The sequence below is a fragment of the Nannospalax galili genome, unplaced genomic scaffold (genome assembly GCF_000622305.1).
Source record: "Nannospalax galili isolate Female #2095 unplaced genomic scaffold, S.galili_v1.0 scaffold903, whole genome shotgun sequence".
Taxonomy (NCBI): Eukaryota; Metazoa; Chordata; class Mammalia; order Rodentia; family Spalacidae; genus Nannospalax; species Nannospalax galili.
Window position 1 is genome coordinate 294057 of NW_008349989.1, and position 14918 is coordinate 308974.

Consider the following 14918-nt stretch of genomic DNA (forward strand, 5'->3'; position numbering starts at 1 on the left):
ACTGAATAGAGTGTAATGTTACACGAAACCTGAGGATCATCCCTCTGCCAGGCGATAAGTGAGGTATCACATAGTCCATGAAAATATGCTAAATTTGCGGTAAAACAGAATGATCCTGGGAATAATCAGAAAAGTTTAGCTTGCTTATTTCGCAGGAATATGTTTTCCAAAGCAAAGACATCTATGCGAGTAGAGCTTGTGACTCTTTCATTTGTGTGCCCAGGTATGCATGGAACTCAGGGGATATCTATTATATATTTATTATGCATGTATATATTATATGATATAGTTAGATATTATATGTATTTATTAAGAATATATTGTATATATACACATATATAAAATTTTAGGATTTAAGGTAACTGCTAACCCTTCCAATGTTGAAATCTGGCATGATCTCCAGCTGAGTATTGATCAGTTGTTCTGCCTGCCCCAGCATCCCAGAACTCCTATTTCTCAGTCCACCTTTTTTTTGGCATGCATACCTACCTCCCAAAGCTGCATGTGGTAAGAGCCCTTACTGGGTATACTACACCAGTTTCATTATACATTGTATTCACAAATGTGAATGGTTGGTCATACTGACAACAGTATTTGGTAATTACATCTACATGGCACTTGTTTGGAGCATTATAGTTACTCTAAGATTTTATATTCACACAGCTAATGTAAAATTACTAGGATCATAGTCTCCTTAGTAGTATTAGATTATTTGCGCATTTGAAATATTTCCTTTTAAGTATATATTTTGTGAAATGCAGTTAAATACATTTAAACAAATTGTTTATTATTTATAGAGGTCTAAAAGAAAAAGGATAAGGGTAAGACTGCATAATTAGGCAAAACTAAACATTGTAACACTTGATTGACATCTCCTTAAAGGCTTCAGTACCTGTGTTTGGAACAACACTCTATTTATTTCTATTCCAATTTTTCATTACCAGACCTAAGGGTGAGAACCAAGGTGGTGTGGCTCATACACCACAGCTACTCCTATGTTACACAACACATTAAATACCAAATGCTTATGACATTTCTGGCTATAAGTATGCCAATGTGTGCCAGATGAAGCAGCTGAAATTTTCACTTTTCAAGAGAGGTGGTATGTATCTGTATGTAGTAAAATTAGACAAGACAGGGCTGCACTGTATTGTTATGTAATGTTAAAAGCAACATGTTCTGTGTTTTGCATTGGCTTATTTCTGGCATGATTGGGGCAGCAGTAAGAGAGAGGTTTTGCAAATTCTTCATATATCATTTAAAAATCTCTATTAGCCACATTTCAAAAAAAATTAAGGTTAATTTTGCTATTATTTGGCTCAATTATTATGTTAGCATGTAATATATAAAGTTATGAATGGTAACTTTCCTAAATGACTTATTTTTATTTTTTTATGTGCATGTGTGTGTATAGTATGTGTGAGTGAATGCCACATGTGTGCAGGTACTGTAGAGACCACATCCCTTAGAGATGGAGTTACAGATGGATTGAATATCTGATGTGGGTGCTGGGAACTGAACCAGTATCCTCTGGAAGAGCAGGAAGTACTCTTAGCCAATGAGCCATCTCTCTAGGCCGATGAATGAGAACTTTTTCATTTTATTTTATAGTTTTTATATTAAGTATTTGAAATCTAGTGTGAATTTAAAATGCATTTCTATTGGGACGCTAAAATTTTCTTCAGAAAAAATTATTAGAGTCATAAAATTTAGTTAAAAGGCAGTCTTATCTAAGTTTTGAAAGTGCTAGTAACAGTTTTAAACTTTAAATTTGCATTGTGTATGTGTACCACACCTTCATTATCCATTCATCAGCTGATGGACATCTAGGTTGTTTCTAATTTCTGGGTATTATGAAAAGAACAGCAACGAACATGGATGAACAGGTATTTCTGTAATAGGTGTAGAGTCTTTTGGGTATGTGCCCAAGAGTGGCATGACTTGGTCATATGGTAGATTAGTTTCAAACTTTTTTGAGGAATCTCCACACTAATTTCCATAGTGACTGTACCAATTTGTACTACTGGAATTAGAAAATACCATAATAAAATGAGTTGGTGAGTGTGCACTGAGAGTTGGAACATTGAGGGCTTTTTTCTTTTGTTTTTTAAGATTGGACTGGCTACATCATTTGATTTAAGGCAGAAAGTTATTGTTTGCATTTCTGGAACAACTTTTTCTTTTTCTTTCTTCTGCCCCAGCTGGCCTGGAACTCACTATGTAGACCAGGCTGGCTTGAACGCACAGAGATCCACCTGCTTCTGCCTCCCAAGTATTGGGATTAAAGGCGTGGGCCACCACACTGGGCCTCTTTTTGGTTTTTTAATAAAATTTTTTTCGTTTTGCTCTTTTGAGACAGGGTCTCACTATATAGCCTTGGCTGGCCTGGAACTCTTTATGCCTTTGTCTCTGGAGTGCTGGGATTATAGGGCTGTTCCAACATGCCCAGCCAGGTACAACTTTCTAAACAGTAAGCTATCAAAGGTTACTGGATATTACTGTCTGCTGATTAGAAATTTTAAAAATGCAGATCAAACATTTTAGGTGTGGATGTAATTCCCCTCTTGTTTGCACTCAGTGAAGTGTGACTTCTTAGAAAGACAGTAAAAGACCTGCAAAATAGTACTTCCACAGGTGGAAAACTGTTTGAAAATAATAAGATTGAGAAGAGTTTGAAACCAGTATAAGGAACGCACGAGCATCTACTCTCTCCCCACAAACAGGGGGCACACAATGGTGAATAAGTTAGTTTATTATGAAAAAAGCACTGTGGACTGTGAACACCTCGACAACTTCTAGACTTTCTGATTATCTAAGTTACTGTGGAAGTAACTTATTTTGGCTTTTGTAAGAGTCAAATGAGGTAAAGAGGAAAGGCCTGAGTAAGTGCTTTGGTTCCTGGTTTTTCTTCCCTCCCTCCTTTTCCTATCACTGAGTAAAGATGAGAGATAGCAAAATGAGAGTCAAATAATACAGAGATGGAAATACTGTGTGTGAAACATGAAAGATTAAAGAGATTTGCTGTCTGTATATCCTGACAGCTTGGGAAAGAATTTTAGTCTTACAGCAAAACTGGGCCTGATGACACAGGCTTGCAATTCCTGCCCTGGGAAGGTGGAGGCAGGAAAGTCAGAAGTTCAAGATCATCCTCAGTAGTCAGACTGGGCTGCCTGAGACCTTGTCTCAAAAAACAACGAACACCAACAGCAACCACACACCCTAGTGTTTTTAGCTCAGTGACTGAATGCTTGCCTTGAATGCATACAGTTGGATCTCCAGCACTTGGGGGGAGGGAGTAGAATGACAGGACAGGGACACCCAACAGTTCCAAAAGAAAGAATGCAGTGGCATGTTAGACATAACTGTACATGGGATAGTACATTTATAAGTATATATGTTTGTGTGTAAACAGTTGAAACATGCAGTCCTTTTTTTAAAGGACTAGGTAGACATAATTGGATTACAAACTAATTTTGAACCTAATAGTTCAATTGCCTTGCAGAAACTTCCAGTTTTTAAAATCGCAATTTTATATCTCTGTCTGTTCAAGCAGTTCGGTAGCAAGTCACTCTGGGGCCTGCCTACAATGCCAGCTTTAAGTGTTGGTTATTAATTTTGTGGGTGTTGAATAACAAGAGTTTCTATTGATAGACCTCTTGATTTCCTACTGGGCACCAGCAGTGAGCATGCTTCACTAGGCTTGAGATGAGAGGTGGTGGGAGTTTGGGGTCAGCTTGAGAACACCTATGATTTACAACCCTAGAAAATCTTGGCATCAACAGAGGCCTTGAATAGCCTCAAAGAGCGATAACTTGTCATTTGAAGCTATGTCAACAGTGTCCCCAGAAGAATGACAAGTTTCCAGGAGTGAAAAATACTTAGATTAGTTCCTTGAAAGGATTTTCTCCCCACTTCCACTTGCTTTTGTGACAAATCATTTTGAGGCTGAAACTCAAGCTTAGAAGTAGTTATGCTGCAAAGGGTGTTGTGCATAGACGTGGGTAGTCAGAAGACTGGGCCTGTACCGCAGTCACGTTTCATTTTTCTGTACGTGTTCCCTGGCAGTTCTGTTCTGTCTCTCCAGAAATGCATATACACATACACCAGGGCAAAGCCTTGGAAAATTGCAATTTTCCATTTTAATTGAAGAGTCAGCTTGCTCATGTCAGCCGAGCTCTTGACAGGGAATAGCCCAGCCCCTTCTCTGCCTCTGAAACTCTGGCCTTGGGTGAATTCTTAGCTCAGCCTTTCCTACCTCCTCAGAGCTGATACGATTGACTTTACAGATCTTTTCTGTCATTCTAGTTTTAATTCTAGTTTTCTGTTGCTGATAAATGAGCCAGTTGCAGATGTTTTCTGCTAAGATACGCTTTGGGGTCTTTAAAGGAGATCCCCATAGACAGCCTTGTCCTTTGGAGACTTGAAAATTTGATGTGAAAATAGGCAGGTTATGTAGATGTTGATCTACAATTATGTAGATAAGTTTCTTTACATTTGAAAATGGAAAATGTTTCACTGTTCCATTTAAAAGCAACTTGGAGTGTAGAATTTCTTATGAAATGTAACTGAACTGTGCTCAGTTTGTGGAAAGACAGTATTTATGTAAAGAAACCACAGACAAGGTAGAAACAGAATCCCTGTCCTGTGCTTTAAAAAATCATACAAGAATTCCACCCGAAGGAGAAAAAAGTACCAAACACTTCACCGTATGAGAAAGCTGTTCAGATCAGTGAGAAGTCTGCTCGGGTGCAGAAACCAGATGGTCTTCATTAGCCAGAAGCCTTGAAATGACATAAATCCACAGATGCAGCTAAGCTATGGTTGCCAAGCTGGACTTTTCAGCCAGGGAAACAGAGGGCTCCTTGTTTGAGCTCCCTTGTCCTGGGACTGCAGCTAGGAACGCTGCCAAGCCCGCTCTATAAGGAATTTTGATCTTGGTGATAATAATGAGAGAGACAGTTCTTGGAGAGAAGGAACACCCAGTTTGAAAAGCAGCAGGCTTTGTATTTTATGGTAAACTGAAGGCATTTTAGGTAGGTTTCTACCTGCACCCTCTGCAGATTGGCCCAGATTAAGTCTACATGTTTACCTTTATTTTAACTGTGCCCATTCAAGGCCAACTTGCAGCTAAATTACTGTTAGGAAAGCCTGTTTCATGTCTTTGCTCTATGTGTTGTGGCATGAAAAAACTTTTTTTTTTTTTTCCTTCTGATAGTAAAGGAAAAGGACTGTTTTCAAAAGTTTGGCAGCATCTTAAAGTATAATATTTACATCTCTGTAGTTTTGAGTGTTCTGTAAGTTGCCTCTTACTTTTGAGGCCATGAATGAACACTCCACTGTTATAACTATTTTGTTCTTTGTCACTGAGCACAACTTTCCCATGGGAAAGCATCTCTAGTTTTAGGACGTCAGTGAGAAGCCATACAAGTTACAAGAATTATTTTCATATTTGGTTTCCCAGAAATGCATGGACCATGAATGACCATTTATATACCACGGTTCTAACCCTTAGGTGTTGTCTTAGAGTCTGGAAAAAGTAACTTTAGATTACCTCAGATGATTAAAATGAAGTAATTTTAGTGATTGTATTTCTTATCTACTAAGATTCTTTTGTTTCTTTTCTATGGTAGGAAATATTTTAAAAAGTGAGGAGCAGTTGTCTTCAGGATGACTTCGAGACCATGTGTATTCTAGAACCTGGAGATTTCTATTTCATGAATAGCTAGCCACATTAAGAGGTCCTAAGCACGACCTTATATGTGATTTATGAAGCCATTTCTTTGAGGCTTTGTTCAGGAAAAGGGGTTTGAGTAAACTTGTTAGGGCTGGGGAGGGACAGTGAAATGTTCTGCCCTGTGTACACCATTTTTTGATGGTGCTGCTATCCCTTAGGCTGCGTGCTGGGGCTGTGCTGCTTCTAGCAACCAGCCTATTTCTTGAACATGTTATGTGATGCAGGTGAGGAAGACAACGTTGCACGTGAATATAATCCTCCTGTCTTCACACACACAGCTCATACTGGTTTGGAAAAAAAATTCTTCAGATTTTTTTTAAAGATTTATTCTTTAATTATGTGTGTATATGTATGTGTCTGTATGTGAAGATGTGCACATGAGTGCAGGTATGGGGGGAGGCCAGAAGAGACTGTCAGATACCTGGAGCTAGAGTTACAGGTGGTTGTGAGCCACCTGACATGGGTGCTCGGAACTAAACGCAGGGACTCTGAAAGAGCTCTTCTAAGTCATCTCTGCAGCCCCTGGAAAAGAATTTTGCTGGAGAAATATGGTTTTGTGACTGAATCATTTATTTGTAAAGCGCCTTTTATACTGTGAAGTATAACAAGATGTGTAGATAAAACTAACTTTATAGTTCCTAGTTGAATAATTTGCTATAATTTTTGAGAAATACATGTTTAAATTAAACTGCCTCCACCTTATGGAAATACGGTGTACTGATTATCATATTTCTCTCAATATGTATTTATTTTTTAAAGTTAATATTTGTATCAGTTACTTTTTCTCTTGCTGTGATAAAATACCCAACAAAAACAGCTTAAGTAAGGAAGTGTTTATTTTGATACAGTATTTGAGGGTATAGTCATCATGGCGGGGAAGTCATGGCTGTACAAGGAAGCAGCTGGTCACACTGCAGGCATAGGAAACAGTTCACTTTCTCCTTTTCATTCAGTCTGGGACCCTCAGCCCATGGGATGGTGCTGCTCATGTTTGAGGTAGGTTCTCTCTCCTCTGTTAAACCTTTCTGGGAAAACCCTCATCAACATACCCAGAGGTGTGTTTCCATGCAGATTCTAAAGCTAATCAAATTGACAGTGAAAGTTAACTGTTACAAATATTAAATCCCCTGGGTGGAAAACCTGAAAGGAGCCAAAGCACATATTTTCTTGTCTAAACTAGCTTTGTTAAAGTGCGACATTATTAGGTGATTACAGGGCCATAGTCAGTTTATTTGAAGAAGTGTGGAACAGATTACTACTGTTTGCCTGCATATACATACATATGATACAGACCAACGGTGTTAAAATAACTATAAAGGCAAGTGGGGGAAGGACGACAAAGGGAAGAGCGGAAGATGTAAAAGGAAGAAATCATGGTAAAATGTGAAGCAGAATTTGATCTGATTAAAAAAAAAAAAGGGCCAGGTGAGTTGAACAACTGTCCCAAAGGACCTTCTGGTCTTAACACCAAAAATCTCATGCTGCAGGGTCTACACAAGACTAGGCCTGGATCAGGGAGGGGCTAATGGAGAGGGCCCAGCCCCTCTCTACTCAATGACTGGCAACTGATGGACTCTGGGGAGAGGCATTCATTGCCTTCAATTGTGTATTAGTGAGCCCAACAGGTACTCCAATGGCTAGTTCCAATCCCTGGTCCTGGCTAAAATCAGTTAAAAACCAAGAAGGTATGAGTATGGGAAAGACACTTGTAGAGAGGAGGAGGGGATGGCAGGAGTGCGAGAGAGGTAAGAGAGTTGGCGGGGGGGACAGAATGTGCCATATACATGTACGAAATTGTCAGGGAACAATTTTAATCAATTAAGAAAAAAAGTCTCAAGCTGGAAACGTTTCACCTGTTTTGCCATTTAACTGTCAGGGTAGAGACTTAGCCTCCCTCGATGCTTTTTCTTACAAAATATGTCATCACCTAGTGTATGTTGTAACCGTGCATTGGCAGATAGAAATCAAAAGACATTTTAAAGAAGGTAGGAGAGAAGCAACAGCTCCACCATTAGGAATGTCTTAAGCTGTGGAACTGGAGCATGGTGACTCCTGGAAGGTAAGCTCAAAGAAGAGTCAGGATAATTCATTGTGACGGATGCCAAGAGAGGAGAAATCTATGTAGGAATTCATGTGTGGCAAATAAGGGGAAGAGGGACAGGTACTGAGAAAAAGCCTGCTTGGCTTCTCATATAGGAGCCATACATAACTTTGGAGTGGTCATGTCAGTGGTGGGAAGGTAAACCGGATGACTGGACCAGAGGATTAAAAAGCAAGTGGATGGACTGGGAAAATCACTCAGTTGGTAAAGGCACCTGTCATCAAGCCCAACCACCTGAGTTCAATCCCCAGTACTCTAATGGTGGAAGAAGAGAACCCTCTTCTGTAAGTTGTCCTCTGACCTCCATATGTGCACCATGGCACTCGTGCACCCCCACATGGCATGTACACCCTACACACCTACATGTACACAAAATAAACTTTTAAAAAGAAGCAATTGAAGAGTGTTGGCAGTGAGTGTTTAAATCATGAGATGAGTTAAAATTTGTCATTAGTGAAAGGAATGCAGGTAGTTTCTCCAGAGCTGTGCTCTACAGCCTACTGGCTAGATGGGGCTTGCTGTCTTCTTTGTAAAGTATTCATTGGAGAAAGCCATGCTTATCTTTTGGGTCTTGTCTAAGGCTGTTTCTGTGCTACGGCAATAGAGTTGTATAGTCACAAAAGAGACTGTGTGACCCACAAAACACAAAATACTTATCGCCTGATCCATTCAGAAAGTTTGCTGATCCTTTGCTCTGTAGGGTAGTAGTGGAGGGATCCTCTGCTCTGTGAAGAAGTGCGGTAGGGGTTTTTGTCTCCTGTTTACTGTGCTCAGTAGAGGTGTTCAGAGCTATGTGTGGCTAACGAACTGGAGAAAAGGGAAAATGTCAGTGGCTGTTGCTGTGTGATAAGTTTGTCGGATTAAACAGCAGTCATTTTTACAGTTTCTATGGGCAGAGATTTAGGGGTGTCTTCTAGGTGGTTCTGGCTTGGGGTCTCTAGAGGCTGTAGCCTTCTTCCTAACCAGGGCTGCAGCCAGGTGAAGGTTTGACTGAGGTGTGGGCTCTTTCCAAGCTCACTGGTTTGTCTGTAAAGGAGATCTGAGTTCCCCAGTCCTTGGGCCTCACACACAGCAGCTGACCTCCCTCACAGTGAGTATCCCACACAGCAGTGAGGAATTGCAGTGTCATAACCTTGCTCTAGACAAGTTTCTGTCATATTTTGTTTGTTGCACAGACAAACTAGTATACATCGTGGAAGGGACTGCCCCATTTCATGATTACGAGAAAACATGAAGGGCCATGGAGTTGGGGGGGGGCTGTTTTGGGGCGCTATCACAAAAGAGACTTGCCAATTAAATGTTCTTTAAAGGGAGGAACTGGAATCCTTGCATTTGTACTGAACAAGAGGTGGTCCACGTTCCTCAAATATGATAGTGCCAGGTCATGAAGAAATGGAACCAGGGATAATTCCGAGGCTGAGAGAATCGGATTCTTTTTAACAAAATTCCCACCAAGTCTCAAAGAGTTTTTGTAGTTTCTCTTTAGCTGGGGATAAGATATCATGACCTGCTAAGAGTGGAACTCTATGGAAAAGGACTATATTAAAACGTTTAGCAGAATAAACCTCTGTGGGCCATACAGTGGGAATTGCATTGGTGGGTTGTAAATTCTTGGAAGCCACAGTTTGCTGAGCTTCTGCTTGAGGCTTTCACCTACAGGTGCCTGATTACCACTGGACCAACTTCCTTGTCATGTTATTACCTGCTTATTTCAATAAAGTTGGCAAGATTTATATTCTGATCTATGAGATCCAGGCATTGAATATCCTTTTCCTCACTCAGCAGAGCTGTGAAGTTTAAGTTCATTGACCATTCTGCATCAGCTCCTACTTTGCATCTGATGGATGATGAAACTCAGTTTCGTGGCGGGGCGAGGGGTGTGGGTGGAGGTGGGGGGAGCTCCCGATGAAGAGTTGAGGGTTCCCAGCTGTGTGAGCTGTTGTGCACATGATGTGACATTGTGGCCTCAGCTGCTGTTTGAAGGACCTTAACATCTGGTGCTAGAGAGACAGAATTTGTTAAATATAGACAGGCTTCCTGAAAACATGATTTTAGAAATTTGGCCAGCAGCTCTTTTCTTATACCCAATGAGTAGGTTCAATCTTTGCCTTTTTTTTTTTTTTTTTTAAGGCACAAATCCTCTGCTGTGGTTAGACAAAATACATATGTGAAGAAGACCTGGGTGGGCAGATGTTTGGTCTATTTTACATTTCTGTGGAGAGAAATGTCTTAAACTGGTCTCTCCAGATGTTTTTGGTCTTTTTTTTTCCTCCTGTGAACAGTGTTTGGAACTGATTCAAGTTATAGCAGAATCATGCAGGAGTGGTTACTGTAGTTACCTTGGCATGCAGCTCACATGTGCAGCTGGATATCACCAGGGAAGAACGTGTCTTCTGATTCCTTGGGTTCTAGTCACTCTTTTTCCCCTTGTGGATTTGGTTTTCTTTTTTGGAGAACCTATTGAGTGAAGTAGAAGAGATATTTCAGACTTCCATTTTCCTTTTTAAAAATATCTAGCTGGGCACAGAGGTACAGTTGTCATTCTAGTATGGGAGGGTGAGGCAAAAAGATTGCAAGTTGGAGACCAGCCTGGGCTATGAGGGAGGGAAGGACAGAGGGAAGGAAGGAGACAAAGTTACCTATACACAGAGGGGCTGTAAATGCAGACCGCAGACTTTTCAGAGCATTATTATGAAATGGTATAGTATAGTGCCTGCAGTGGTCAGAGCTAAGACTTGCTTTTGAGTTTACTGTACAGCAACAAATCTGCTAAGCTCTGAATAAAACATTGACTCCTTACAGTGTGGTAGGGGAGATGGGACTTGAGTACCCCTAACATACTTAAGGAACCAAGAGAGGGCTGGAGTGGTAGCTCAGTTGATAAAGTGCTTGAAAGAACTACAAGTTCCATTATATACCAAGAACCCAAATTTTAAAATGCCAGGTGTGTTCCCTTGTAATGCTAGTGCTGGGGTGGTAGAGACAAGCAGATCTCTGGGGCTCTCTTGCCAGTCAGCCTAGCCTACTTCTCAGGTTCCATGCCAGTGATAGATCCTGTCTCAAAATAAGGTGGACAGTACCTGAGGACCAGTGGCTAAGGTTGTCCTCTGGCATCCACATGCACGCACAGTGCGCACACACGTGCACTTGCACACCACACACATACGATTCTGGAGGCAAAAAGATAAAGAGTGAGGATGGAGAGTTGTAGGGAAGACTTGTGGAATGGCCAGCATATTTGGTTATATTTGTGGATGGTGAATTCGCCAGTGAAGTTTTCTGATGAAAAAAAATCAGATGCAGCCACTTGCTCACCAATGAAGGCACACTGATAACATCTTGCTGTCAGGGCTGAGATGTGGCATGAAATGTCACCTCCAGGCCTGGTCATCAGGCACAGCCTGGCACTGGCTTAGAGTCAGCTGGTGGTTAGGGGTATGTAGTTTCTTCCACTGTGATTGTATTTATTTTAGAAAGTCCTCTCTCTTTTTTGCCTTTTTGAGACAGGGTCTCCTTGTAGCCCCAGCTGGCCTGCCATTCTCTGTGTAGACCAGGGTGGCCTTGAACTCACAGAGTTTCACATGCCTCTGCCTCTCAAGTTCTGGGATTAAAGGTGTGCGCCACCACTCCTGGCTAAAAAAATCCTCTTACTTCATTGTTACTTCCCTCTCTGTATTGCGCTATTAAAGCACTGTATTATGTAGGTCATTCGACATGTCTGTAACAGGTGTAATACTCAACCCGAAGTATGCTGATAACTGAAGATGACCAGGGACAGAACTTTTTGATATTGTTGCCCGTTCCCTATTCCTGTTGAATCTCTACCTTGGAGTTGTGGATTCTGTAACTAACTAAGATTTGCTCATTTCTAGGTGCCCACTGATGCCAATGCCGGGCTGCTGGCAGAACCCCAGATTGCCATGTTCTGTGGCAAGCTCAACATGCACATGAACGTGCAGAATGGGAAGTGGGAATCGGATCCATCGGGGACGAAAACCTGCATTGGTACCAAGGAGGGCATCCTGCAGTACTGCCAAGAAGTGAGTTCTGGCTGGTTCTTACTTGGTTGTTTTAGATTGCGTGTATTCATTTAAAAAGTTAATTCTTGTACTTTTCATTTATGTTTTATGTCTTACAGTAAAAGTCTTGGTTCCTAATGATATACTGTATCATGAACGTATTTAACCCTATAGTTTACATTAATTACAAATTGTGTCATGTTGTGTCATCAGTAAACTAGAATTTGATATACTTTAGTACAGCCAAGGAAGTGTTTTTGCAAGTGTTGGACTTACTTTTTTCAGTTACTGATTTTATGTTTTACTTCATCTACAGATGTTTATATTTATTGTAGTTTTCTCTCCAGTATTTTATTTTTGAAACAAACTTTCATACTGTTAAGTCTATAAACCACAGTCAAATCTCACTTCTACCTCATCTCTTATTTGTACCCATTTATTCTTGATTTATCCTCATAAGAGCATCAGGTTAAGTTTTTCTGTTGTGGTAAAAGACCATGACCAAGGAAACTTATTAAAGAGTTTATTTGGCTTGTGGTTCCAGAGGTATAAGAGTCCATCACGGTGCGGGAGGCATGGCAGCAGAGGTAGCTGTAACAGAGAGCTGAGCATTCACGTCTTCAAGGAGGCACAGGAAGCAGGGAGACTGGATCTGGAAATGGGTTGTGGCTGTGTACTCTCAAAGCCCACCCCTAGTGACAAGCTTCCTCCAGCAAGGCCACACTTCCTAAACCTCTGCAAACAGCACCTGGAGCCAAGTATTCAAATACTTAGAGCCAGTGAGGAACATTCCTCATTCAAACAGCCATAGGGGCCATACGTGTTTTGGATTTCATAGAATTTTAAATATTTACAAATTCATAATGACTTGTCTTGGGAATTGGACCCAAGCCTAATCAGGAAATTCACACCTTTTTCCTGAATACCTTATACACATATCCTGAAGGTCATTTTACTCAAAACTTTTAGTGTTTCTGCATTTTGAGTGCAGCCTGTCACAGGAGATCCATCACACGTGGAATGTGACACAGTATAACTCCAAAATTTGCACATATTTGTAGAATTTATAGTTTTGTAGAATCACAGCACTTATTAAAAAGTGCCAGATTTTGGAACATTTCAGATTTCAGATTTTTGGATCAGAGTTTGTGAGTTTCTATTTACTTTTCCTTCTTTTTCTTATACAAAAGATAGCTTTCAATAAACACTATTTGTACCTGGCTTTTTCTTTAACTTTATGTTTCAGAAATCATATGTATCTTGTTCACAGAGCTCTTCAGTCTTCATCCAATTCTTCATCATCTCTTTGCTCTTAGTATGCAGAGCTCCTTCCTTGGTTCAGTTGGAAAGAACTAGAATCCCAGGCATTTTCTCCCTCACAATTATCTAGGACAGCTCACTGCTTGTGACTTAAGAACATTTAAAGAAATTAATCTAATTTTTATTTTGTTATAATGGTGAGCTATGAATTGATAACTTTTCATATTTAAGTATAAATCACTAATACTTTATACACTATATATATATATATATATACATATCAATTAAGAAAATTCTGCTCACTGGGCTGAGGATGTGACAAAGTGTTTGTAGACTACTTCTTGATCTGTGCGAAAGCCTGGATTTGGTCCCAAGTACTTAAGCACAATATTCTTTCTGCCTGTTTGTTTATTAAGTAATAGTTAATAATAAATTTACTTTCTCCCTAGATATGACATTTTAAAAATATGCATTTGGGAAATAATAGTCACACTTTGCTGAATAGTTCATCTAATACAATTTCACTTATGAGTTTGGTAAATATGAGACTCTGTATGCTTATGTTTTTGATATTATTTCACCTTTGTGGAAATACATATAGATTATGCAGACTGGGATTCAGATAGAATTTTTTAAATTATAGCTTTGTGTTTGGCATGCAGTAGGTGCACATATTTATGCAGTATGAAATACGACATTTCAGCACGTATCTATGACGTATAATGGTTAGATCACAATAGTTCACTATCACTTCAGAGATTTATCTTATTTTCTTTTTATTCCTTTTTTTTCATTTCAGGATTATTCAAAGTCTTCTTCATTGGCTCTTTTGAAATATTCAAATAATTGTTGTCAACTAGTTACCCTACTGTGCCATAGGGCACTACAAGTTATTTCTCCCATCTAGCTGCCTACCTGTACCCTCTAGCCATTTCACCCAGCTGCCCATGTGCTAGTAAAAATTACTGAAATAGGATTAAAAAAAACATTTTATTAATTATTTTTATGTCGTATCTATGTATTACCTGCATGTATGTAAGTGCACTTGTGTTGTGCAGTGCCTGCGGAGGTCAGAAGAGGGTGTCAAATCCCTCTGGAAACGGAGTTACAAATGGTTGTCAGCCACCATGTAGGTGCTGGGAATTGAACCCTAGTCCTCTGCAAGAACAACAGTACTCTTAACTGCTGAGCCATCTCTACAGCCCCCTTGAAATAGGATTTTTAAGAAAGGCCAGAAGTCACACCTAGTTTAGGATATTCGTTTCTGGAAAATAGCTCTTTTGATGTACCTGTATCAGCAAGGATACCTGGGTTTTTCCACCTTTAGTTTCAGATAAAAATACCCAGATTTTTCAAAAACATTTGTGTATTGGTCCTATAAATATTACTCTTCTTAGGAGAGATAAATAATGCCTAGCTAGTATAAAAAAAAAAACAAAACAAAAAAACCCAAAAAACAGGAAATCGTATTAGTCCAACAACCTAATGACAAGTTACACATAGTATATCTCTACATGAGTTCATGTGTATAGCTAAAGGCTACATAACAAGAAACAGTGCCAGACAGGAGAAACCTTACTTTGGCCAGGGTGGTCCAAGAAACTCCCCAAATTACACAGGCTGTTGCCACAGCCCTTGATTACTTCCCAGAACTTGAAGGTAAGACCCTACTGCTGAAGACAGAACATACTTTGGACATGATTTGGAGCAATGGAGCTGAAACTGTCCTGGGAGTCATTTCCCCTGAAGACTAGCTCTCATAGCTTTGGAAAGCACTATGCAGGGTGCTAAGGGAGAACACCAA

General features: G+C 40.0%; 1 protein-coding gene across 1 annotated transcript in view; it reads left to right on the plus strand.

Moving 5' to 3' along the window:
• App (amyloid beta precursor protein) overlaps positions 1–14918 on the plus strand; it is a gene marked incomplete in the record, with an annotated part of 263474 nt that overhangs the window by 52465 nt on the left and 196091 nt on the right. The window contains 1 exon segment of the mRNA XM_017801687.2: positions 11708–11875. Coding sequence (XP_017657176.1) covers positions 11708–11875 — 168 coding nt within the window.